Source organism: Zootoca vivipara, chromosome 2 (assembly GCF_963506605.1).
Source record: "Zootoca vivipara chromosome 2, rZooViv1.1, whole genome shotgun sequence".
In the NCBI taxonomy this organism is placed as follows: domain Eukaryota; kingdom Metazoa; phylum Chordata; class Lepidosauria; order Squamata; family Lacertidae; genus Zootoca; species Zootoca vivipara.
Genome location: NC_083277.1, coordinates 5,195,338 through 5,221,487, shown reverse-complemented (window position 1 = coordinate 5,221,487; position 26,150 = coordinate 5,195,338). Strand labels below are relative to the sequence as shown.

The window sequence follows — 26,150 nt, the reverse complement described above, 5'->3', positions numbered from 1 at the left end:
TGTACCATTGTCACCCAAGGGTCAATGAGTCCACCCCCCCTGAAATGTAGGAATCACAGCTAAAGAATCCTTAACAGATGGCCATTACGGTGATGAGTTTTTCCATTTCCACCCCTCAAAAATTATTTCCTGTAGCACAAATGGATGAACTTTTGCCTATTAATGACTAAAATGAGGTATATTCCATTGAAAGATTTAAAACGAACCGCTTTTAATTTTTTTGTATGCCGTTTTACCATTTCATAAAATTGTATTAACAATTCTATATATATATTTCACATCAAATTTGGACACAACGCCACATTCCACAATGGGGAGTGTTCTTAGCAACATAGGGTATACAAATGTCACACCTGCGCAAGGTAAAAGCCCCTTTTTGGGACCTCAGAACTCAGCCAGCAGACCCTGCCGGACATGCTGGGAAAAGAACCTACAGGAGAGGTAGCAAAACATCCCCCTCTAGCGGCGTCTATACTGTTATTGAAGCTTCCTTGTGTGTTTGATGACCCTATATAATGTGGTATATATGTGACTCTAAAGCTTGGGTTCAATTTTATATCTGCTTACAGTGACTTCAAAAATGGTCAAAAAACTGATAAATAAAAATTTTAAAATCATTTTGTGCATGAGGTTTTTTTCCAAATCAAATCTCTTTGAAAGTCAGATTTTATCTAATCTTTAATGAAAGCTCATCAAATTATGATGCAGGGAAATGAGGTTGTAAAAATGTCATCGCCCTAATGGCCTCCAACCTCTGCTCAAAACATCCAAGAGAGGAGAGTTTACCAACTTCCAAGTTTGCTCCATAAATGTTAAATTAAACCTTAATAGTTCAGATCCAAAGCTGGGCAACCCCTTTAACAAATAAAAAATACGTTTTTCATCAGGAAAGATGCTATACGAACTTAATTCGTTCCGGAGGTCCGTTCTTAACCTGAAACTGTTCTTAACTAGAGGCATCCTTTCGCTCATGGGGCCTCTTGCCGCCGCTGTGCCGCCGGCACACTATTTCCGTTCTCATCCTGGGGCAAAGTTCTCAACTCGAGGTAACTCTTCTAGGTTAGCGGAGTTTGCAACCTGAAGCGATTGTAACCTGAGGCGTTTGTAACTCGAGGTACCACTTTACAAAGCAGGGGTGAAGTTTCAAGGGGAAGGAGTCCTGCTTTATATACTATTGCTGAACCACAAGCTTCTAAGGAGCGGTTAGCAATGACCACAGAGTCTGTTATGATGGACCTCCTCCCCATCCCATCTCTCTCTCTCTCTCTCTCTTACACACACACAAACACAAAACTGGTCCTGCTAGTTAGGGATGATGGGAGTTGTAGTCCAAAAACAGCTGGAGACCCAAGTTTGGGAAACACTGCAGTTTGAAGGCACATTCTGAGCCCAGCCAAATAGGCAGAGATTGCCCCACAACAACTACTAGAGGGACCTGCAAAAGCAAAACTCCCCAGAGACAGTTTCAAGGGAAACACAAAACTTAAAACCTCCTGGGCAATTACATTTTTGCATACTCTGAAAAGCTGTCAGGGCTCATCGTTTACCACTACTCTGAAATATTTAAATGCCTTGGCAAGAGCTCAGCCAGATGTGTGGAAGGTGGTGTGTGTGTGTGTGTGTGTGTGTGTGTGTGTGTGTGTGAGAGAGAGAGAGAGAGAGAGAATGATGTTCAGTCCAGGACCAGAATCCAATCAACACCAGTTGAATGGAGCAATGTGCATTTGTGTTTGCAGAGATAAAAGTATTGTGGGGTGGGAAACTCCTGTTTGTCAGAAGTTCTGTATGCGCCCTTTCCTATGGCAAAGCCTAAGACTGGTGCTTCTTCTATACTTCTCCTGGCAGCATTCACGACTTTACAGCGCAAGGGATTATTATTATTATTATTATTTATATCTAAAAGACAGTGGAATGGACTCGCTCTGGAAGAGGTGGACTCTCCTTCCTTGGAGGTTTTTAAGGCTTAAAATTTAAGCAGAGGTTTGAAAGCCATCTGTCATGGATGCTTCAGCTGAGATTCCTGCGTTGCAGGGGGTTGGACTAGATGACCCTTGAGGTCCCTTCCAACTCTGCCATTCTATTATTCTATGACACAAAGGTAAAGTTGATCAACTGAAGATTTGGAGGCGGGAAAATCCCCCAAACACGTTCCCCAAAGAGACACCTCGAGGCTTCCCCCCTGCAAGGCTAGCTTTTGGTGGGAGGTGGGGAGTATGGGGCTCCAGAACAAGGAGATTTTTCCCGTGATGGCAACAGCAGGAACTGATCGGGAAGGGAGACTTGTGTTTGGGATACGAGGTGATCAAATCCGCCTGCCCTTCGCCTCCAGTAAATGCGTTGAGCAGAGGAAATTACCCGCTCGCAATTCCTGTTGCGTGCGAGGCAGCTTAGCCCGCAAAGTCACTCACCGGCGCAGCCGCGCAGCAAAAAGTCAACAGTCGCCACTAGGATGAAAACGCATCGCTGATGCAGCCGCAACTCCATCCCTTCCTCGCCCTCTGCTCTCCTCCTCTGAAACCCGCTGAGTTGCGGCCGCTGGAATCCGTGGCAAGAGCAACGATTGGGCGAGGGGGAAAACATTTCTGCCAATCAGGAAAGTGCGTGCAGGTTCCGGGCAGGGGTTGCCGTGCCTTCGCGGCCGGAGAGCGCGGAAAACGAAATGAAAGTTTTTAACGCTGAGCTCCTGTCTGGATTTGGAGGCGCAAGAACGTGAGGACAGGAGCTTGGCTCCTGAATCAAAACAAAAGCCCTTCTCAGGACAGTATTAAACCTTTAGAGCTCCTAAGCACTTAAAAGATTTTGGTGCCCCCATATGTACCTAATTCAAAATTAATAATAATAATAATATTGTTCACCTGCAGCATGTGGACTCTGCTTTGCTAGAAGTTTTCAAACAGGTGATGGATGGCCATTGCAGGGGGTTGGACTAGATGACCCTTGGGGTCCCTTCCAATTCTATGATTTTATGAGTCTCTAAGTGACATTTTGCTCTCCCCATATTTATTTACCTCCTTAATTTACATAGCTGCACCATAGCAGAAGTATTCCAAGAAGCCAGTGTGGTGGAGTGGTTAGAGCAGGCACCCCCAAACTTCGGCCCTCCAGATGTTTTGGCCTACAACTCCCATGATCCCTAACTAACAGGACCAATGGTCGGGGAAGATGGGAATTGTAGTCCAAAACATCTGGAGGGCCGAAGTTTGGGGGTGCCTGGGTTAGAGTGTTGGACTAGGAACTGGGAGTTCCAGGTTCAAATCCCCACTCAGCCATGAAGCTCACTGAGTGACTTTGGAGTCAGTCGCAGCCTCATAACCAAGCTAGCAGGGTTGTTGGAGGGTATAACTGAGGAGCGGGGTGAACCATGCACTTCTTGTAGAAAAAGGTGGGCTATAAATGCAACAAATAAGCTCTTCCCCTTACTGGAGGGGCCAGCCAGGTGGAGATGTCAGTCACCAACCCAGCATCTAGAGAGCTCTACATGGTCTCAATTAGGCCCACACCAGTTGCAAAATGCCCCTGTCACCTAGCTAATTTCTAACACTGAGGGATAGATCAAGGACCATTTTGGGTACGGGGAGCTGTTGGGGGTGGATGACCAGCAGAGCCCAAAACTTATGATGGGTGAAGTCAGAGTTGAAACGGTTTTGGATTAACCTGATACAGAAACCTGTTTGCTCCCATTTGAACATGCCTACCTTGGATTAGAATCATAGAATTGTAGAGTTGAAAGGGACCCAACCCTCTGCAGTGCAGAAATATGCAGCTGCCTCATACAAGGATGGAACCTGAAACCTTGGCATTATCAGCACCATGCTCTAACCAACTGAGCTATCCGAGCACAATCTAGAATTCCCAATTCTGCATAGGATTGCTAGACACCACTTGCTAACAGATGACTTTGTTCTCTGCTTTTTATATGTGTGGTTGCTATTATTACATTTCTATTCCACCTTTTGGGACCCAGGTGGCGCTGTGGGTTAAACCACTGAACCTAGGGCTTGCTGATCAGAAGGTCGGCGGTTCGAATCCCTGTGACGGGGTGAGCTCCCGTTGCTTGGTCCCAGCTCCTGCCAACCTAGCAGTTCGAAAGCATGTCAAAGTGCAAGTAGATAAATAGGTAGCGCTACAGCGGGAAGGTAAACGGCGTTTCTGTGTGCTGCTCTGGTTTGCCAGAAGCGGCTTTGTCATGCTGGCCACATGACCTGGAAGCTGTACGCCGGCTCCCTTGGCCAATAATGCGAGATGAGCGTGCAACCCCAGAGTCGGTCACGACTGGACCTAATGGTCAGGGGTCCTATTGATGCAGCCCAGAATTGCATTGGCATTTTTAGCTGCTGCATCACACTGTTGACTGATGTCAAGTTTGTGGTCTACCAAGACTCCTAGATCCTTTTCACATGTACTGCTCTCAAGCCAGGTGTCTCCCATCCTGTATTTGTGCCTTTCGTTGTTGTTTTTGCCCAAGTGTAGTACTTTACATTTTTCCTTGTTAAAATTCATCTTGTTTGCTTTGGCCCAGTTGTCTAATCTGTTAAGGTCATTCTGAAGTGTGATCCTGTCCTCTGGGGTGTTAGCCACCCCTCCCAATTTGGTGTCATCTGCAAACTTGCTCAGGATGCCCTCAAGCCCATCATCCAAGTCATTGATAAAGATGTTGAACAAGACTGGGCCCAAGACAGAACCCTGTGGCACCCCACTAGTCACTACTCTCCAGGATGAGGAGAACCCTTTGGGTTCGGTCAGCCAGCCAGTTACAAATCCACTGAATGGTAGCATTGTCTAGCCTGCATTTTACCAGCTTCTTTTCAAGAATATCACGGGGCACCTTGTCAAAGGCCTTGCTGAAATCAAGATAGGCTACATCCACAGCGTTCCCTTCATCTACCAGATCAGATTAGTCTGACATGACCTATTTTTCAGAAACCCATGCTAACTTTTCGTGATCACAGCGTTTCTTTCTAGGTGCTCACAGACCATTTGCTTAATGATCTGCTCTAGAATCTTTATCACTGAGTGAATCTGGGACTGGCAAGTATAAGTCCTACACAGATACAGGATCCCAAGAATTGGAAGGGACTCAGGGCATCATCCAGACTAGCACCCCTAACTCATACCAATATTTTGGAATCTCACTTTTCCTGGTTATCTCCTGATTCTGGCTTTTGTGAAGCTCTTAGATCAGTAAAGGTCGGGCCAATGTCACCTTTCTCCTCACTGGCTCTGTTGAGGTTTCTTTAACTGCTGTTAGGGGGAAAGTATGTGTTTTCCTAATCTTGTACCTACAGGTCTCGTGGTCAGTGTTTGATGGTCACTGTGACCTGGCAACCAGCCAAGATAGATAGATAAACTTTATTTCAGCCATAGGCCCTTAATACACAGCAAACAAGGATAAAACAGTATAAAACCGTCATACATACTTATCTACAACATATTTAAACATTTCAAGTAATTTTGTGGGGCTTTTAAAGGTAAAGGTAAAGGGACCCCTGACCATTAGGTCCAGTCGTGACTGACTCTGGGGTTGCGCGCTCATCTCGCATTATTGGCCGAGGGAACCGGTGTATAGCTTCCAGGTCGTGTGGCCAGCATGACTAAGCCGCTTCTGGCGAACCAGAGCAGCACACGGAAACGCCGTTTACCTTCCCGCTGTAGCGGTTCCTATTTATCTACTTGCATTTTGACATGCTTTCGAACTGCTAGGTTGGCAGGAGCTTTTAGCTCCTTTTAAAGGTTGGCAGGAGCTTTTAGCTCCTGCCAACCTAGCAGTTTGTGGGGCTTTTAGCTATGGTTAAAACGTTAGTACATTGCAGGCCTTCATTGTTCATTCATCTGATCTGAAGGTTACTCGAATGATGTGACTTGATATCAGTAATCATAAAGTAAATCATGCTGCTTTTCGTAAGATAGAACTGAAATCAAATATCTTGCTACAAGTAGTGTTCTGGTTGAATCATCATCTTGCAGCAGGAATGTTCATTGGGACTCTGGCTGCTTGTCCATGATTTCCAGAATTAGAGGATACAAGATTCTAGCCCGAGCGGGCATGAGCAGGGGGCAACAGAACAGTATGTGGTAGAGGGATTCTATTGTTCTGTTGTCACATGTGCATAAAACTGAAATTTGACCTTTCGAAAACCTCTGCCCCAGGACATTGGATGGGTAGACATTAAATCTTGCTTTAATGAAGGCGAATCTGTGGGCTGTGACAGAAAGAAAAGACAGATAAGATGGAATCTGAGGCGTGGGCTGTATGCCTCGATTCAATGGGGAACATGTACCACCACCCGTTATAATATTTTGATGGAAATCAAAGTTATCTAGTTTTTGAATGATAGTTCTTTTGGCTGAGGGAACGTCTAATTTCAATAGGTCCGATAGGAACAATCCGTAGGACATGATTTAGGTATGAATTTTTTGCCCAGGGTCTCTCCAAAGACATTGAATGAGACGGTGTTTGGGCAATCTATGCCACAAGGACAGCCAATAGCAGAAAATACGCTTCCATAAGGAGTTTTCTAATGAGGGCAATTTTAAGTTCAAGGCGAATAGCTGCATTGCTCACACACTGGGGCAATTTCAAAAGGCGTCTCAGAAATTGATTCTGAATTGTTTCTAAAGGCGCCAGATTTACTGAAGCTCCCCCCTAGCGGGGCAGCATAAGCCATTGTTGCCACCACTTTAGCATTAAATACCTTTAAGGCAGATGGAACATGTAAGAAGCGCAGTAATGCGTTCAAAAGGGCTCTGGCCTTATTTTGGAGGTAAGCAATATGTGCTTTCCAGCCCATGTTGTATTGAAAATGCGCACTCAGGTACTGAAATTTTTGAACTTGTTCGATAGGTTTCCCATCCAACATCCATTTGTACAATTTCCGACTTCTGAAAAAAAAATAAGCACTTTCGATTTAGATTGATTAGCAACCAGCCAAGAATAAGATAACCCTTGGGTATGTTAAGAGGGGCTGTACATTGCCTTTTGCTTTGCTGCCTGCTAACTCTGCCAGATTGGTATTGAACTCTGTGTTGAATGTATGCAGGGAGTTGATGTTCTTGCTTTGCATTTGAAGCTTACATTGGGTGGAAGCCTGTACTTTTATGTACAGTATATAGTGAAACTGCCTTAATGCTCTGGACCTGTCAGTAAAGAATTGAACTGACTGAAAAGTTGCAGTCTGAAGAAATTCAAAATTTATTTAAAGAATAAGCATATAATAGATTAGAACTAGTGGAAGTGAGGGAGATGAAATAGAGGTTGTAGATAATACAATGGTGTAAAATAAGTATTGTTAGAAGTTGATGATAAATTAAGTAAGAAGAAAGATTTGGAGAGAATGTAAAAGGTTAAGATGTAAAAGATATAGAAATAAGGTAATATTAAGTAATAACTAGAATTATATAAGATTTAGAGTTTACTACTGAAGAAATGTAAAGAATCGCAGGAGGAGGAGGAATGAGGAAGTCAATAGATTAGCAACAAGGGTTATAAGCTTGAATTTTTGTTTTTACATTTTTTTGTATTGTTGTATTTTTTGCGTTTTGTGTGTTTTTTAAATGTTTTTTTAAATTGTTTGAAAAAATCTTAATAAATATATTACAAAAAAAGAAAAAGATAAGTTGCAGTCTGACTAAGTTTCTTCCACCACAAACGTACCCGCTTTGGGAGGCGCACATGCTTGGCACAAGCCCTATGGCAACAGGCTCATGTAAGAACATGGAACTGTGAGTTGTAGAAAACATGTTTTCTGTTAACTGTGCTCTTGTTCCTCAAGCCACACAAGAGAGTCCATGAATTTGCAGGTATCCTGCTTTCCTTTATAATTACCAAAATAACAGTGATTTGTTCCTCCTCTTCTTGGAGGAAGTTCAATGGACTAACCCACCCCACCCCCGCCCACCCTGATCGTTTGCATTTCAGTCCAACAAATATCAGAGGGAACAGCATCATGAGGCAACTTCTTGCACAGAAGAAGTTAAAAACCTCCAGTTCTGCTGAAACCGTGGCCTGAGATTTAGGATTGTTGACAGGGAGTATGTCTATTTGAGGTGTCATAGAATCCCCCTTTGGCTCTGAAGCCCTGTCTGGGTTTCTCTTGAATTTGAAAAGCCACGGTAGCTTTGATCTTGCAAAAGGCGATTTAGTTTCTTCTCATTAGCTGGAACTGCAGTGGAGAGCAGTGCATGGTAGCTTGTGGCACTGTGGTGAAAGCAGAGAGGTGACCGTAGCAAGCATAGCCAGAATGTCTCCCCACATTCTCTTGCTGCTGCTGTTTCAAACACTCCCTGCAGCCTGTCGCAAGCTGAAGGCGAAATGCTCTTTAGGTTTTGCATTGACTCGAACTGACAAATTTAATTATTACAGCCCAGGGGACCACCTCATCAGCGGGGTCATATCTTCAACGAATGCTCTGCGTTTTTCGCACAAATTCCACAATTCTCCTTTTATCTCACTTACCCGGTAAGGAAATATCTCGCAACATATTTAAAGCTCCTTTTCCTGGTTTTGACTCCGTAGGGTCCCCCAATCCTCCTGAAACTCTAACCACCAGACCACACTGTCGCTGCTGCTGAATTTGGTTGTGCTACAGCTCTACCGTAGTAAGTAGAAGCATGTTCATTGTGGAAAATTTAGGTTCCTCCAGAGCATATTTATCAGGTATGGGATGTGGTGGTGGAGGAGAGCCAATATCTTATTTAAATGCATCTTAAATGAAAATAGATCTTAAATTAAAAGAACAGCATGCCTTAAGAGACACAGAATGCTGGTGCTAAAGTTCATGCACCCTTTTTTCCTACAGCAAAGCTCTGGTTGATACCAGCAATGCTTTGATAGCCACGCCACCAACTTCCCCCTTCCTTGGAAGCTATAGCGCTCTCTCTCTACTGCCCCCCCAAGGCATATTACGCCACAACTCCCACCAATACTTTGGGGGGTGTCTGGCAGGAAAAAACTAACATATGTACTGCACAGCCATGAGTTTGCTGCCCTAGACTTTTTTTAAAAAAAACACCCATAAGGAGAAAGCAGGGAAATACTACTTGCTATTATTTTTTGCTGCAATGTGGCTGCCATGTAATGCAATGTTGTTGTTTAGTCGTTTAGTCGTATCTGACTCTTCGTGACCCCATGGACACGCCAGGCACCCCTGTCTTGCACTGCCTCCCACAGTTTGGTCAAACTCATGTTCGTAGCTTCAAGAACACTGTCTAACCATCTCGTCCTCTGTTGTCCCCTTCTCCTTGTGCCCTCAATCTTTCCCAACATCAGGGTCTTTTCCAGGGAGTCTTCTCTTCTCATGAGGTGGCCAAAGTATTGGAGCCTCAGCTTCACGATCTGTCCTTCCAGTGAGCACTCAGGGCTGATTTCCTTCAGAATGGATAGGTTTGATCTTCTTGCAGTCCATGGGACTGTCAAGAGTCTCCTCCAGCACCATAATTCAAAAGCATCAATTCTTCGGCGATCAGCCTTCTTTATGGTCCAGCTCTCCACTTCCATACATCACTACTGGGAAAACCATAGCTTTAACTATACGGACCTTTGTTGGCAAGGTGGTGTCTCTGCTTTTTAAGATGCTGTCTAGGTTTGCCATTGCTTTTCTCCCAAGAAGCAGGTGTCTTTTAATTTCATGACTGCTGTCACCATCTGCAGTGATCATGGAACCCAAGAAAGTAAAATCTCTCACTGCCTCCATTTCTTCCCCTTCTATTTGCCAGGAGGTGATGGGACTAGTGGCCATGATCTTAGTTTTTTTGATGTTGAGCTTCAGACCATATTTTGCACTCTCCTCTTTCACCCTCATTAAAAGGTTCTTTAATTCCTTCTCACTTTCTGCCATCAAGGTTGTGTCATCTGCATATCTGAGGTTGTTGATATTTCTTCCGGCAATCTTAATTCCGGTTTGGGATTCATCCAGCCCCACCTTTTGCATGATGAATTCTGCATATAAGTTAAATAAGCAGGGAGACAATATACAACCTTGCCGTACTCCTTTCCCAATTTTGAACCAATCAGTTGTTCCATATCCAGTTCTAACTGTAGCTTATTGTCTCAAATAGAGATTCATCAGGAGACAGATGAGGTTATCAGGCACTCCCATTTCTTTAAGAGCTTGCCATAGTTTGCTGTGGTTGACACAGTCAAATGCTTTTGCATAGTCAATGAAGCAGAAGTAGATGTTTTTCTGGAACTCTCTAGCTTTCTCCATAATCCAATAATGCAATAACCAGCTTCAAATATCTAAAGGGCTGTCACATGGAGAGAGCAAGCTTGTTTTCTGCTGCTCGGGAGGGTAGGGCATGGACCAAATGATTCAGATGAGAAGAAAGGAGATTCTGACTAAACATCAGGAAGAACTTACTAGTGGTGAGAACTATTTGATAGTTGTGGCAAAACCACATGGACATAAAGACAAAGGACACAGAGATTCAACCAGCAAATCTCTGGGAGGGAAAGTGCGTGCCTCTTCCCCTTCGCCAGATCTTTTTATTACAATATCAAAAGGTTACAAAGATTCAAATCATCCAATAGAATTCATCCTAAATTCTAAAACCCCTCCCAGGTTTCCTCCCACCTTGAATCTGATACTGTTGGGAAGATCTGGAACTAACACCAAGATGCTAAAAAGACTTCCTGAACTTCAAAGAGACTACATCTAAAGACAGGAAAGGGGCCAGGAATTCTTGTAGAGATTAGCACTGTCGTGGTAAAAAAACAGGTTTCACAGGTTTCCAAAGGCAAGCAGGAAGGAAGATTTGCAATTGACCTTTTCTCCCATACAAACACCAAATGGCTATGGCAGCTAGAAGACAAACAGGCACAGATGCCTGATCTTTTGAACTCAGCTTGGAAACGTGATTCCAGCACCAAGAGAAATGGATTTTAGCAAGGAATTTAATTCTCAGAAATCAGAATCCCTCAACCCAGGCAGAAAAAGTCTGTCCGAAGAACCCTTGGTTCTAGACCTCCTTCTCAACCACCACTTGGTTAAGTTTTCCTGGTTTCATACACTAAATTCCTAAAAGAGAACACTACAATAGTGGAATGGACTCCCTCCTTGGAGGTTTTTAAGCAGAGGTTGGATGGCCACCAGTCAGGGATACTTTAGCTGAGATTCCTGAATTGCAGGTCCTTGGATCAGATGAGCCTTGAGGTTCCTTCCAACTCTACAATTTTATGATTATGTTATCTCCAGATGTTTCTGTTAAGTACAGGATGACAATGTGATGCATTTGTTTTGTTGCAGGATGGGAGATGTTAAATACTCGGATATCCTGTCCTTCCTGTTTGCCGTTCATGAGGTCAATCAGAATCCCAGGCTCTTACCCAATATCAGCCTTGGATGCAACATCTATGAGAACTATTTTGATGCTCGAATTACTTATGATGCCATGATAGACATGCTCTCTACTGGGCAGAAGAATGTTCCAAACTACATCTGTGGAAGGGAGAGTAAGCTGGCGGCTGTTATCGAAGGCGTTGACTCTGAAGTCTCTACCCAGATTTCAGACATGTCAAAAAACTATAAAATTCCACAGGTAAATGGGATGGGGGGCGGTTCTGAAATACTGAGGATACAGTGGTAAAGATTAACTGAGTTTCTGAAACAGTTTTCATTTCACTGTATCTGAAGAAGTGTGCATGCACACGAAAGCTCATACCAAAATAAAAACTTAGTTGGTCTTTAAGGTGCTACTGAAGGAATTTTTTTTATTGAGTTTCTGAAAGACTGAGGATACAGTGGTAAAGATTAACTGAGACCAGGGGGGTGGGGCATTGAATTTGGGTATTGTCCATCCAGGCCTGCTGATAGGACTTGTTAGGTGAATCCCCCTGTATTGCTACAGCATGGGAATTAATGGCAGGACAGCAAAGGTGGAATCTGTGAATGTATGTGGTTGCCAAGAAAGTTATAATCATACATCGTGTTGTGTCCGCTTCAGGTTACGTCTTTTCATGTTGCGTCCCGCGGCAACCCGGAAGTACTGGAACGGGTTACTTCCGGGTTTCGCCACTCTTCGGCGCTAGCGCATGCGCGGAAGTGCTAAATTGCGTCGTGTGCATGTGCAAACACGTCGCTTCTAGATGCGAAAGCTTTGAGTTGCGGACGTGCCTCCAGGGTGGATTATGTCTGCAACTCGAGGTTCCATTGTACTTTGAGCAGTTTCAGCTCCTTGGTCTCACGGTGGCTGGCAAGATGTCTGTGAGGAACTTATAAGCAGGGCTAAAGCACAAAAGCATTATTGTGCTGCCATTTCCAGCAACTGGTGTCCAGAAGCATTGCTGCTTCCAGCTGTGGAGCATCGTCATCGTGGCTAGTAGCCACCAATAGCCCTCTCCTCCATGGCTTTGTCTAATTCTCTTCTGAAATATTACAAATTATTATTATTATTATTATTAATTTATTATTTATACCCTGCCCATCTGACTGGGTTTCCCCAGCCACTCTGGGCGGCTTCCAACAGAAATATTAGAATACACTAATTTATTAAAGATTAAAAGCTTCCCTAAACAGGGCTGCCTTCAGATGTCCTCTAAAAGTCTGGTAGTTGTTTTTCTCTTCGACATCTGGTGGGAGGGCGTTCCACAGGTAGAGGGTGCCACTACTGAGAAGGTTCCCTCCCTCCATAAGGTTGACAAGCATTTTCTGGATTAATGTTATGAGTTTGGGGGGGGGGTGGTCTGGATGGTGCCCCGAGTCCCTTCCAATTCTTGGGATCCAGTATCTATGTATGAGAGCAAGCATGTTCAACCAGTCCCTTTGTCTGGGTAATAGCTCTGGCTGTTGAGTTAAGCACCTCAATGAGCAAAACCAAATTTAATTCCCCTGCCCCAACAAAAGCCAGAGAGCTGTGCATGAGCGGAGCTGGAAGCCGGCTGGAAGCATGCTTGATCCTTGCTAGATCCAAAGCTGCGACTCGTGGAGAGGCAAAATTTTTTTTTGGGGGGGGCTAATGCTGTGAGTCCCTCCCTAGTAACATCAGGTGGTTGTTGTTTAGTTGTTTAGTCGTGTCCGAATCTTCGTGACCCCATGGACCATTGCACGCCAGGCACTCCTGTCTTCCACTGCCTCCCGCAGTTTGGTCAGACTCATGTTGGTAGCTTCGAGAACACTGTCCAACCATCTCGTCCTCTGTCATCCCCTTCTCCTTGTGCCCTCAATCTTTCCCAACATCAGGGTCTTTTCCAAGGATTCATCTCTTCTCATGAGTTGGCCAAAGCCTTCTCCATAATCCAGCGCATTTTTGCTATTTGGTCTCTGGTTCCTCTGCCCCTTCGAAATCCAGCTTGCACTTCTGGGAGTTCTCGGTCCACATACTGCCTAAGCCTGCCTTGTAGAATTTTGAGCATAACCTTGCTAGCGTGTGAAATGAGCGCAATTGTGCGGTAGTTGGAGCATTCTTTGGCACTGCCCTTCTTTGGAATTGGGATGTAGACTGATCTTCTCCAATCCTCTGGCCATTGCTGAGTTTTCCAAACTTGCTGGCATATTGGATGTAGCACCTTAACAGCATCATCTTTTAAAATTTTAAATAGTTCAGCTGGAATATCATCACTTCCACTGGCCTTGTTATTAGCAGTGCTTTCTAAGGCCCATTTGACTTCACTCTCCAAGATGTCTGGCTCAAGGTCAGCAACCACACTACCTGGGGTGTACGAGACCTCCATATCTTTCTGGTATAATTCCTCTGTGTATTCTTGCCACCTCTTCTTGATGTCTTCTGCTTCTCTTAGGTCCTTACCACTTTTGTCCTTTATTATGGTAATCTTTGTACGAAATGTTCCTTTCATATCTCCAATTTTCTTGAACAGATCTCTGGTTTTCCCCATTCTATTGTTTTCCTCTATTTCTTTGCATTGCTCATTTAAGAAGGCCCTCTTGTCTCTCCTTGCTGTTTTTTTGAAATCTGCATTCAGTTTCCTGTATCTTTCACTATCTCCCTCGCATTTTGCTTGCCTCCTCTCCCCCACTATTTGTAAGGCCTCGTTGGACAGCCATTTTGCTTTCTTGCATTTCCTTTTCCTTGGGATGGTTTTCGTTGCTGCCTCCTGTATAATGTTACGAGCCTCCATCCATAGTTCTTCAGGCACTCTGTCCACCAAATCTAAATCCTTAAACCTGTTCCTCACTTCCACTGTGTATTCATAAGGGATTTGATTTAGATTGAATCTTACTGGCCCAGTGGTTTTCCCCACTTACTTCAGTTTAAGCTGGAATTTTGCTATTAGAAGCTGATGATCTGAGCCACAGTCAGCTCCAGGTTTTGTTTTTGCTGACTGTATAGAGCTTCTCCATCTTTGGCTGCATAGAATATAATCAATTGATCCCCTTCATGGATCAATGCCTTGTCGTGGCGAAGGGCCTTGAATAACTCAGAGAAGCTATGAGCTATGCCATGCAGGGCCACCCAAGATGGACAGGTCATAGTGGAGAGTTTTGACTAAACATGGTCCACCTGGAGAAGGAACTGGGAAGCCACTCCAGTATCCCTGCCAAGAAAACTCCATGGACAAAGACAACAGGCATATAAAAGTTATGACGCTGGAAGATGAGCCCCTCAGGTCAGTAGGCGTCCAACATGCTACTGAGGAAGAGCAGAGAACAAGTACAAGTAGATTCAGAACTGATGAAGCAGCTGGGCCAAAGCCGAAAGGTCGCTCAGTTGCGGATATGCCTGGAAGCGAAAGGAAAGTCCGATGCTGTAAAGAAAAATATTGCATAGGAACCTGGAATGTAAGAACCATGGATGAAGGTAAGCTGGATGTGGTCAAAAATGAGATGGCAAGAATAAATATTGACATCCTGGGCAACATCAGACTGTATACATGTGTAAAAAAACACTAACCCATATATCCTGAAGACCCCACATTCTTCACTGATCTTCATTCTAAGGAAACCAAGTTCTCAGCAAGTATAGGAACCCCTGGACTCTCTCACCACTCAGAGATTGGGGTAGCGTGTAAAAACAATGTTAATTTTAGCTGAACAAATAATGTTTTTGGGGGGTTTAAAAATGTAAAAAGTTTGCCATGAAAACTGAACACCCACCTCCTCCATTTCTCACTAGGTCAGCTATGGCTTTTTTGGTGGTGTTTTAAATGATAAAACACTGTTCCCTTTTGTCTACCGGGAGGTCCCAAAAGAAAAGTATCAATATCTGGCAATTGTCAAATTGCTCCTGCATTTCAGATGGACATGGGTCGGTCTTTTTGCTCCAGACTCTGACAGTGGAGAAAGGTTTGTGAAGGCCTTGACCGCAGCGTTCAGCATGAGCGCGATATGTGTTTCTTTCTCAGTCAAAATCACATCGCTGACAACTTTCATGTATAATGTTACAGCAAAGTGGTCACGCCTGCTTTCTGGCTTTCTGGCAGGAAAAGCCAATGTATTTGTTCACTATGCAGATTATGACTCCATGTCGTGCCTAGCCCTCTGGGTTCAACTATCTGCAAAGTCAGTCAAATCAGTTGAAGGGAAAGTTTGGATCTCTACAGTTCTGCTAGACACAACCTTGCGCTTTTCCTACAACATTATCAACCTGCAGTTCATCCATGGTTCTTTGACCTTCGCAATCCAGGCACACAAAAGGCCCAAACATGATGCTCTCCAACCACTTCTCTCTGCTGTCTATCTGTTTGGGGAGAAAGCATTTGCCTGTTTGGATTCAAAGCGCACATTCTCTGTCAAAGGTCGGAAAAGATGTACACAGAAGGACATGTTGATTCCCCGGGAAATGCTTCAAAGAGTCGTATCTCTAGCTGGCTATAGTATTTACAGAACTGTCCAGGCTGTGGCACATGCCTTGAACACTGCATATTCATCCCGATCCAGGAGGCTGGTGATGAAAGGTGGAGGCAGGTGGAAACATCAGAGGGTTCAGCCATGGCAGGTACCCCTTTTCCATTGCAGACATCTCTGCTGAATACTGCAGCGAATCGAGTAATTCTTATAGCCCTCCTCTGGCACCGTGAGGAAAAAAGTGGGATATAGAAATGAAACATATACCGTAAATAATAAAAAGCTGGGTTGGGGGCAACTTGTGGCCCTTCAGATATTGTTGGAATGCAGCTCCCATATTGGATTAGTTTGATGAGATCCAGCAGGGGCAGATCTACTAAGGATAAGGATAATCTTGGAAGGATAAGCTTCCAAGCCCCTCATCCCAGAGGGGTCCCAGAAGTGACTTTAGTCCACATTGTTTAATTGCATCTTGTAGACCCAATTTGATTTGGAATTTGCTACCAAGGAGTGTGGTGGAGTCTCCTCCTTTGGAGGTCTTTAAGCAGAGGCTTGACAGGCATATGTCAAGAATGCTTTGATGGTGTTTCCTGCTTGGCAGGGGGTTGGACTGGATGGCCCTTGTGGTCTCTTCCAACTCTATGATTCTATGATTTGCGTGACTCAAATTGATTAATTTGTTGTTGTGTGTTTTTCAACAATCCCAAAGTTTCAAAGGCGGTAGCACAGCTGTTGTAAAGATGTGGTGATCTGTCGTGGAACCAGTCCATTGAAGAAGAGAACAGTGGTTACCCAGACTTCATTGCTGGTTGCGAAGGGGCTCCCATGACTGTTTAAGGGTCCCCAATAGGGTGATGACTTTTTTACAACCTCATTTCCCTGTATCATAATTTGATGAGCTTTCATTAAAGATTAGATAAAATCTTACTTTCAAAAAACCTCTTGCACAAAATGATTTAAAAATTTCTATTCATCAGTTTTTTTGACCATTTTTGAAGTCACTGTAAGCAGATATAAAATTGAACCCAAGCTTTAGAGTCACATATATACAACATTATATAGGGTCGTCAAACACACAAGGAAGCTTTTTTAAAGCTGCAGTAACAGTATAGACGCCGCTAGAGGGCGATGTTTTGCTACCTCTCCTGTATGTTCTTTTCCCAGGGTCTGCTGGCTGAGTTTTGAGGTCCCAAAAAGGGGCTTTTACCTTGCGCAGGTGACATTTGTATACTCTATGTTGCTAAGAACACTCCCCATTGTGGAATGTTGTGTCCAAATTTGATACAAAATATATAGAGAATTGCTAATACAATTTTATGAAATGGTAAAACGGCATACAAAAAAATTTTAAAACGGTTTGTGCGTAACCTTTTTAAATATTTCAATGGAATATACCTCATTTTAGTCATTAATAGGCAAAAGTTCATCTATTTGTGCTACAGAAAATAATTTTTGAGAAAAAAAAGAAAAAGTCATCTCCCCTAGTCCCCAAAATTTCAGTCAAGCACTGTTCTCCAGCCTGCCTCAGAGGCTGCTGGGAATATCTCCACAGGCTTTCCACTTCCACCTGGACTGAAAGCTGAAATGAGGTGCCCAGAATTTGAAGCCAGAGATGGTCCACCTTCTGCTTACAGAATTCTCTCAAACCAAGCTTATATATTTCAAGGACTCTAATGCTAGTTACTCTTTCTTGAGAAAGAGCTAGAGCGGACCAGTCAGAGCAATTTGTGAATATAGCAGGGGAAATGCGCAGCCTTTGTGAGTCCTGGATCAAAGGAGAATGAGAGCTCAAACTGGGCAGGGCTGGAATATCCAACCTTCTTTTCCTGCTTCCTAAAAGTTGGTGTTTTCTCCATCATTCTAGCTTCACCTTTTCCTGGCAGATGTCCAGCTCTACAATACTTCCGTGGATGGGGCATATTTGGATGAGAATGGGGCCCTGGCAGCTGACTTTGATATTGTGAATGTATTGGCTTTTCCCAATAAAACCACCGTTCAAATGAAGGTTGGCAATATAAAGAGACAAGCATCCGGTCCAGATGTAAATCTCACCATTGACCAGGATGACATTGCGTGGCCCAGGCAATTTCACCAGGTGGGGGAAACCATTTTTAAAATTATCTGTGAGGCTTTCATAATGGGTTGGGATATGGACTCTGATGCAAAAAGGGGCACAGTTCCTACCAAATTTGGTTCCGCTACAGCAACATGCTGACTAGGAATGGAGGAAAGGGAGGACCCACATGCAAGAGATGAAGGCCACACTAGCTCTTGATTCTGATAATTTCACAATATCCAAGGACAACTCAAGGCCTCACAGATGAATGGAGTGAGTAAGCCGTAAGCAGAAGATCCTTCTCTTTTGAACAGGCGAAGGCAGAAAGTCAGTCCTCCAGAATTTATACCAGGGCTGGATCTAGACACATAAAAGAAGCGATTCAGTTGAACACATTGTTAACTTCCTACAGGGAAATCCCGTTGGTGATAAATGGGACTCCACAGTGCCATCTGGTGTCACAATGCTATAACACATATAAAGCATTTTACCTTTATGAACGTAGCTGAGTCCCAGGCCTTACTTGGCTAACTCACTGTTTGCCAAGTACACACAGTCTATGGTAGGGTGCTAGGCCAAGTGTTCGCCTAAGGCTGGGAGATTGTTTGCCCAAATCAAGGAGTTCCCAATAAGAAGTGGCTGGGAATAGCTCTTGAAAGAAACAACCCAGTGGAATTTGCTACCATGGAGTGTGGTGGAGTCTCCTTCTTTGGAGGTCTTTAAGCAGAGGCTTGACAGCCATCTGTCAGGAATGCTTTGATGGTGTTTCCTGCTTGGCAGGGGGTTGGACTGGATGGCCCTTGTGGTCTCTTCCAACTCTATGATTCTATGATTCCTGAGCTGCCATGTCCCCTGCAGCTCTCATCGCATCCCTCACTTTGCGACCTGCTCATTTCCAGTCTCCTTTTTTCTCGCCTGCCACCTTCAGCACACCAGGACTTCTGTGGGCTGCCTCCAGGTGGCATCGGAACACCCAGGGCAGCAATATTCAAGCTGACCCTCTTGATACGCACAGCAGAAAATAAAGAGGTACCAATGGAATATGTTTCTTTTCATTTTGAAAAAACAATGCATAAGTAATTTATTTGTAATACTATCTAAAAAACTTTTTTTCCAACAACAACAATCTTTATTACGGTCCATGTACCCATCAATTCATTTCAAAGCGATACCCAATAAGGACATCCTGCTTTCAGGTTTCAGAAGCATTTTGTTCAGAGTTGGGATCATTGATTCTTGCAACCACCGATCTTTTTTTCTCTTAATGAGCAGCATTCATTATTATTGGATTTTGATAACGATTTCTTATCAGGCAAAACATATAAACAGTATATATCAGGGGTCCCCAAACTAAGGCCCGGGGGCCGGATGTGGCCCAATCGCCTTCTCAATGCGGCCCCCGGACGATCCGGGAATCAGCATGTTTTTACATGAGTAGAATGTGTCCTTTTATTTAAAATGCATCTCTGGGTTATTTGTGGGGCATAGGAATTCGTTCATATTTTATTTCAAAATATAGTCCGGCCCCCCACAAGGTCTGAGGGACAGTGGACCGGCCCCCTGCTGAAAAAGTTTGCTGACCCCTGGTATATATAAACAGTATTCAGAAAAGGTAAATAAACGAACAGTAGTAAGGCTGGAATATGATTCAAATGTTTATTTTGTGTTCTGATTTCCGAAACAATAGCTTCTAAGGAGATACATTCCCAACTCATGTGTCCTGGCTTTATTGCTACCTTGCTGGCTATCAATTGCAAAAAACCAAAAACATATTCTAGGAATCAGGTGCTATATTAAGTCTTTGTAGTCAGGTGCTCCTTTGTATTCAGACTTGGCCTGAGTATGATAATGTAGCACTTGGGAAGGAAGATGCAGCCCAGAAGCCCAGCACTGGAGGCCAACATAGAGAAGATCTGCACGGCCACCATGTACTTCCCCTTGGTGCTCAGATAGGTGTGCACAAAGGACACCCAAACACTGCAGAAGACCAGCATGCTGAAGGTGATCAGCTTGGCTTCATTGAAGGCTGCAGGCAGATTCCTTGCTAGGAAAGCCACCATGAAGCAGATGACAGACAGGAAGCCCATGTAGCCAAGGACAGTGTAGAACATGGCAACAGATCCTTCATTGCACTGCAGGATGATCTCTCCAGCCTGGGAGTGCATGTCAGAGTCTGAGAATGGAGGAGAGGTACCCAGCCAGATGACACAGATGAGAATTTGGATACCGGAACAGGAAATGACAATGGAATTAGCCAGACTCTTTCCCAGCCATCTCCTCACCCGGTTTCCTGGCTTAGTGGCCAGGAAGGCCATCACAACGGTAATAGTTTTGGCCAACAAAGAAGAGACAGCAACTGAGAAGATGATGCCAAAGGCGGTCTGCCTGAGAAGGCAGGTCACTTTCCTTGGCCGGCCTATAAACAGAAAGGAGGACAAAAAGGAAAGGAGGAGGGAGACAAGGAGGATGTAGGAAAGGTCCCTGTTGTTGGCTTTGACTATGGGAGTGTCAAGATATTTAATGAATATTCCTAAAACAAGGCCTGTGATTAAGGACAAAAACAGGACAGTGGAAGCCAAGAGGGTCCCCAGATATTCATCATAGGACAGGAAGGTGATAATTTTGGGGATGCATTGATCTCTGTCCTTGTTAGGGTGTTGATCTTCTGGACATTTGGTGCAGTGGTCTGCATCTGGAAAAAGAAGAGCATCTGCATGAACATATTCATGTACACTAGGGGGGGGGAAGCACGTCAATTTTGGATCCAGCCATCCCCTACAAATGGAAACAGTGATGGGACTTGCTGTTTCTGCTAATCAACACAGAGTTGGTCCTTTCCATGCAGTTCCCTATTGTAGATACCCCCTTATTCCCCTCCCAAGGAAGAGCTTGGAGTGATCTAGAAGCTCCAAGTTATTAATTGCAGCTACATCTGCTCTCAACCCCAAACCAGGTGTTCTCAGATGGGTGTAATTTACAGAAAAAGGTTCCTTGGAGGAACATGGACTGGAACTCTGGTCTTCCCAGTACAAACCAAACATCCTAGCTACTTTGCCACAATGACTGGTTCAAGGGAGCCTACCAGATGCAGCAACCCTGCCTAATTCTTACAAACTCAAGCCTGTCTCGTTGGTACCTGGAAAGCTTTATTAAGACTATGTAAATCACTGTTGAAACTTTATTAAGATTATGCTTGAATATTCCTCAACCAAGGACATATATTATTGCACTTTTTGCTGCACATTCCTCTGAAGTCTCCTACCTTCCTGAGTGGAGATCATCCCTTCCGCACATGGAGCACATGCATGGCAGCAAATGGGTTTCCCTTCCTGAACCTTCTTGGCATATCCAGGGCGACAGCTTTTGGTACACCTGCCATGAGGATGGGTCTGGCCAGAAAGACAGAAAAGGATCAATGAAGGACTGTTAGCAAGTAACTTCTGGGCCAGTGTACAGTCTCGGTCTATGTGGAGTGCTTCGATGGTGTTTCCTGCTTGGGGGTTAGACTGGATGGCCCTTGTGGTCTCTTTCAACTCTATGATTCTATGATTCTTCATGGAAGAAACTCTAGCTCCAAGAAGCTCTGAGTTTCAGCCCTCTTGAGAGCTGGGCTGGTGTCTTATTCCCTTTTCTTGAGAGGCTTGAGGGCATTGGGCAGCAAAGACAAGCATAACACTAAGGTTCCACTCAGTTTCTATGGCTGCTGCTGCTGCTGCTGCTACTACTACTAATTTATTTATCTGCCCCTTTGCAGAATGTCAAGGGCTTTAGATGTGCTTTATATATGTGGTATGTGGTATGTGGTATGTACCTATCCGAAGACTTGCTCCCACGGGCAAAAAAGCCTCCAATACTTTGTGTTTGATGGTCTTTATCTTTGTGGTTAGGCTGTGCCTCGCTCGAGATGTACCAATAGCTGTCTCCCTGGATATGCCCAGGAGGTTCAAGAAGGCAAGCCCTTTTGTTGTTACAGCTGCTCTCCTTGCCCAGAAGGGACCATCTCTGCTCAGGAAGGTAGGTGACTGACTGCTGAGGAAAGGGCCTCTTTCTGGAGAAAGTGTGAAAGTTTCTTAGTAGACCACAAACTTAACATGAGTCAACAGTGTGATGCTGCAGCAGCAGGAAAAAATACATACCAGTAAATAAAACAACTAATGTTATTCTAGGCTAATGATATTCTGGTGTCCAGGTCAAAGGAAGTAATAGCACCTCTCTATTCAGCCTTGGTCAGACGCCACCTGGAGTACTGTTTCCAGTTCTGGGTACCAAAATTTAAGAAGGATATTGGCACGCTGGAACATGTGCAGAGGAGGATAACCAAGTTGTTCAAGGGTCTGGAAACCAAGCCTTATGAGGAACAGGTGAAGGAGTTGGGTATGTTTAGCCCAGAAAAGAGAAAATTAAGAGGAGATATTTTAGTCATGGGGTTGGACTGGGTGACCTTCAGGGTTCCTTCCACCAATTATACAAATCTATGATTCTATGATGGATAAAGTGGGAGGAGACAGGATTAGTTGGGAAAGTTTTCCACTACTAGACCATGTGGTGGTCCATAAGAGATCCTGATTCCAAACCACTTGGATCAAATTAGACCTAATGCTCAGAAGTGGAGGGAAGATACAATACCAAGGGAAGAATGGCAGATGATGTTAATAGAATAAATAGAAATGGCAAGACTGGCAAATAGAATAAGAGATCAGGATAAAAAACTATTTGAGAAAGATTGAAAATGCTTATAGATTATCTGGAGACATACTGTAAACATATTAAAAAGTTAAGAGTAATAGAAAAATACTGAGATATAAAGATGGTGGAAAATACAGGTGAAAATACAGGTGAAAATTAGAATATCGTCGAAAAGTGCATTTATTTCAGTAATGCAGCTTATTCTTTTTTTATTTTTCTTTAATTTTTACAAATGCTTTCTTTTGGAAATTCCACAGTAATAAAACAAATAGTTACAATAATACAAAAATAAACATCGCTATTACATTTCATTAGTTACATTCCATTTATAATTGACCCGCCTAACGACAAATAATTACAATTACAACAAAGAAAGGGTTGACATATCTGGCTTTGCATGTCATGCATCTATCTCATGTATTGGTTTCACCTTTTAAGTTGCATTACTGAAATAAATGCACTTTTCAACGATATTCTAATTTTCCGAGTTACACCTGTAAGATATAGGTAGAAATCAGAATATGGAGTCAAAAAAGAATGTAATAAAATGCACCATGGGAGGAGAGTCAATATTTATTGTGTGGTTTTGTTTTTTTATTTCAAATATTGTAATTGTTTCAAGTGAAAAAGAAAAGAAAAGAAAAGAAAAGAAAGGGCAGGGATCTGATAGGCATAAAAAAAGAAAAAGAAACTTCATGATTAAGAAAATAATTCTGAGGTATAGCCAGCGCTGAAATGAGTCTTCAGTGCCAGCTGAAGACATACTTGCTTCCTCTTGTTTTGTTTTTCCTTGGCAGGCGAATATTTGCTTAAATATTGTTTGCTGGTTTATTAGACTGTAAAGAGTACTATTTTTCCTTCTAATATTTTAAGCATTGTGTTTTTAAAAATCAATTATCTAGCCCACTTTGGGATCGTTGTTAAAATGAAGAGCAGGTAACATACATTTTAAAAATATTTACTAATTCTTTTTAGATGCAGAGCTTTGCACCAAATGTTCTGAAGATCAGCATCCAATTAAAGCCCAAGATCAATGTGTCCCCAAAAATATCACCTTCCTGTCCATTGAAGAATCTTTGGGAATACTCTTGGTTTCCTTGGCCCTATTCTTGTTTTCCATTACAGGCTTTGTGTGAGGCATCTTTGATAAATTTCTTGACACTCCCATAGTCAAAGCCAACAACAGGGACCTCTCCTACATTGCCCTTATCTCCCTCCTGCTTTCCCTTTTGTCCTCCTCCCTCTTCATTGGGAGGCCAAGGGAAAGTGACCTGCCTTCTCCAGATAACGACCTTCAGCATCATCTTCTCAGTTGCCGTCTCTTCTGTGTTGGCAGAAACCATCACTGTGGTGCTGGCCTTCTTGGCCACAAAGCCAGGGAACAGGGTGAGAAGATAGCTGGGGAAAAGTCTGGCCAACTCCATTGTCATTTGCTGCTCCGGTCTTCAAGTGGTCATCTGCACCCATCTGACAACACCTGGTGTTGGGGTGAGAGCAGATGTAGCTGCAATTAACAACTTGGAGCTTCTAGATCACTCTAAGCTCTTCCTTGGGAGGGGAATAAGGGGGTATCTGCACTAGGGACCTACACGGAAAGGACCAACTCTGTGTTGATTAGCAGACACTGCAAGTCCCATCACTATTTCCATTTGTAGGGGGTAGCTGGATTCAAAATGGACCTGCTTTTTTTGCTAGTGTACAGGAATATGTTCATGCAGACACTCTTTTTTTCCAGATGCAGACCACTGCACCAAATGTCCAGAAGATCAACACCCTAACAAGGACAGAGATCAATGCACCCCCAAAATTATCACCTTCCTGTCCTATGATGAATATCTGGGGACCCTCTTGGCTTCCACTGCCCTGTTTTTGTCCTTAATCACAGGCCTTGTTTTAGGAATATTCATTAAATATATTGACACTCCCATTGTCAAAGCCAACAACAGGGACCTTTCCTACATCCTCCTTGTCTCCCTCCTCCTTTCCTTTTTGTCCTCCTTTCTGTTTATAGGCCGGCCAAGGAAAGTGACCTGCCTTCTCAGGCAGACCGCCTTTGGCATCATCTTCTCAGTTGCTGTCTCTTCTTTGTTGGCAAAAACTATTACCGTTGTGATGGCCTTCCTGGCCACTAAGCCAGGAAACCGGGTGAGGAGATGGCTAGGAAAGAGTCTGGCTAATTCCATTGTTATTTCCTGTTCCGGTATCCAAATTCTCATCTGTGTCATCTGGCTGGGTACCTCTCCTCCATACACAGCCTCTGACATGCACTCCCAGGCTGGAGAGATCATCCTGCAATGCAATGAAGGATCTGTTGTCATGTTTTACACTGTCCTCGGCTACATGGGCTTCCTGGCGGCCATCTGCTTTACGGTGGCTTTCCTAGCTAGAAAGCTTCCAGGGTCCTTCAATGAAGCCAAGCTGATCACCTTCAGCATGCTGGTATTCTGCAGTGTTTGGGTGTCTTTTGTGCCCACCTATCTGAGCACCAAGGGGAAGTACATGGTGGCTGTGCAGATCTTCTCTATGTTGGCCTCCAGTGCTGGGCTTCTGGGCTGCATCTTCCTTCTCAAGTGCTACATTATTGTGCTGAGGCCTGATCTGAATACAAAAGAGCATCTCATGATGAAGACAAATGAAGGTGTTTGAAGCTTGTTGTATACTTTTCTGATTTGACTGTGACGAAAACCAGAGCCACAGAAAAGCTGTTTACCTTCCCGCTGCAGCCGTACCTATTTATCTACTTGCACTGGCATGCTTTCAAACTGCTAGTTTGGCAGGAGCTGGTGGTGCTGTGGTCTAAACCACTGAGCCTCTTGGGCTTGCCAATCAGAAGGTTGGCAGTTCGAATCCCCGCGACGGGGTGAGTTCCCGTTGCTCTGTCACAGTTCAGCACAATAATTATGAAACCGGCATACCTGTCTTCAGAAAGTCGCTTTTTTCTCTCTCTCAATTTTATGAAGTGTATTCCGGTACTACATTCACAATTGGGTGATTTACAAAAAAATAGAGTAATATAAAAACATAATTCTGTTAAATGACACCCCCAACTATACCTGCCAAGATGCTGTCAGAGAAATAAGGGACCAGGCCGGAAATTGCAGACCGGAAGTCGCACTGCAGCCATTTTTTTTTTTTTACAAATACTTTTTTATTAAATTTTCCAATTAAAAAAAACAATTCAATTATTTCAATTATATCCAATTATACATATACATATCAATTAAGCCAAATATTATGCCAAATCCTTAAAACAATTTTTTTTCGACTCCCCATGCTCCAAAGTCCTGGGATTTTAAGCAGCTGTTAACATTGCCATCCTAATCCTATTGTCAAAATCTTGCTGTTATCCATCATAGTCCCAATCTTTTCAATAATCCTTCTAGATGTTTTCCTCTCTCTTTTATCTTTCGTCGCAGCTTCTGAGATAAGCATCAAACAAGATTTAACACTGTCCATTTTTCCTGTGTGGGTTTTTTATCCAGTCCAACCTCCCCATAAATCTCTCTTAGTCCAGTATGCCTTTCTTGCCACATCAACAGTCCGACACAAACCAGCGCCATTTTAGGAATCTCGGATTCTATGCACTCTTCTTCCAAACTTCTTATAGATTTTGCACGAGTCCAGCTTTTGGCGTGGAACAGCTGTTTCACATTATGTATAACCTCTTATGATTG

At 43.6% G+C, this 26,150-nt stretch overlaps 1 protein-coding gene across 1 annotated transcript; it reads left to right on the top strand.

The window, feature by feature from the left end:
* The first annotated feature begins 11,241 nt into the window (after window positions 1-11,241).
* LOC132591594 (vomeronasal type-2 receptor 26-like) lies at window positions 11,242-25,122 on the top strand. Its single transcript, XM_060270833.1, has 4 exons — window positions 11,242-11,532; window positions 17,599-17,829; window positions 21,678-21,804; window positions 24,212-25,122. Exons 1-4 carry the CDS (start codon window positions 11,242-11,244, stop codon window positions 25,120-25,122), a joined length of 1,560 nt encoding a protein of 519 aa, XP_060126816.1.
* Window positions 25,123-26,150: the final 1,028 nt, after the last annotated feature.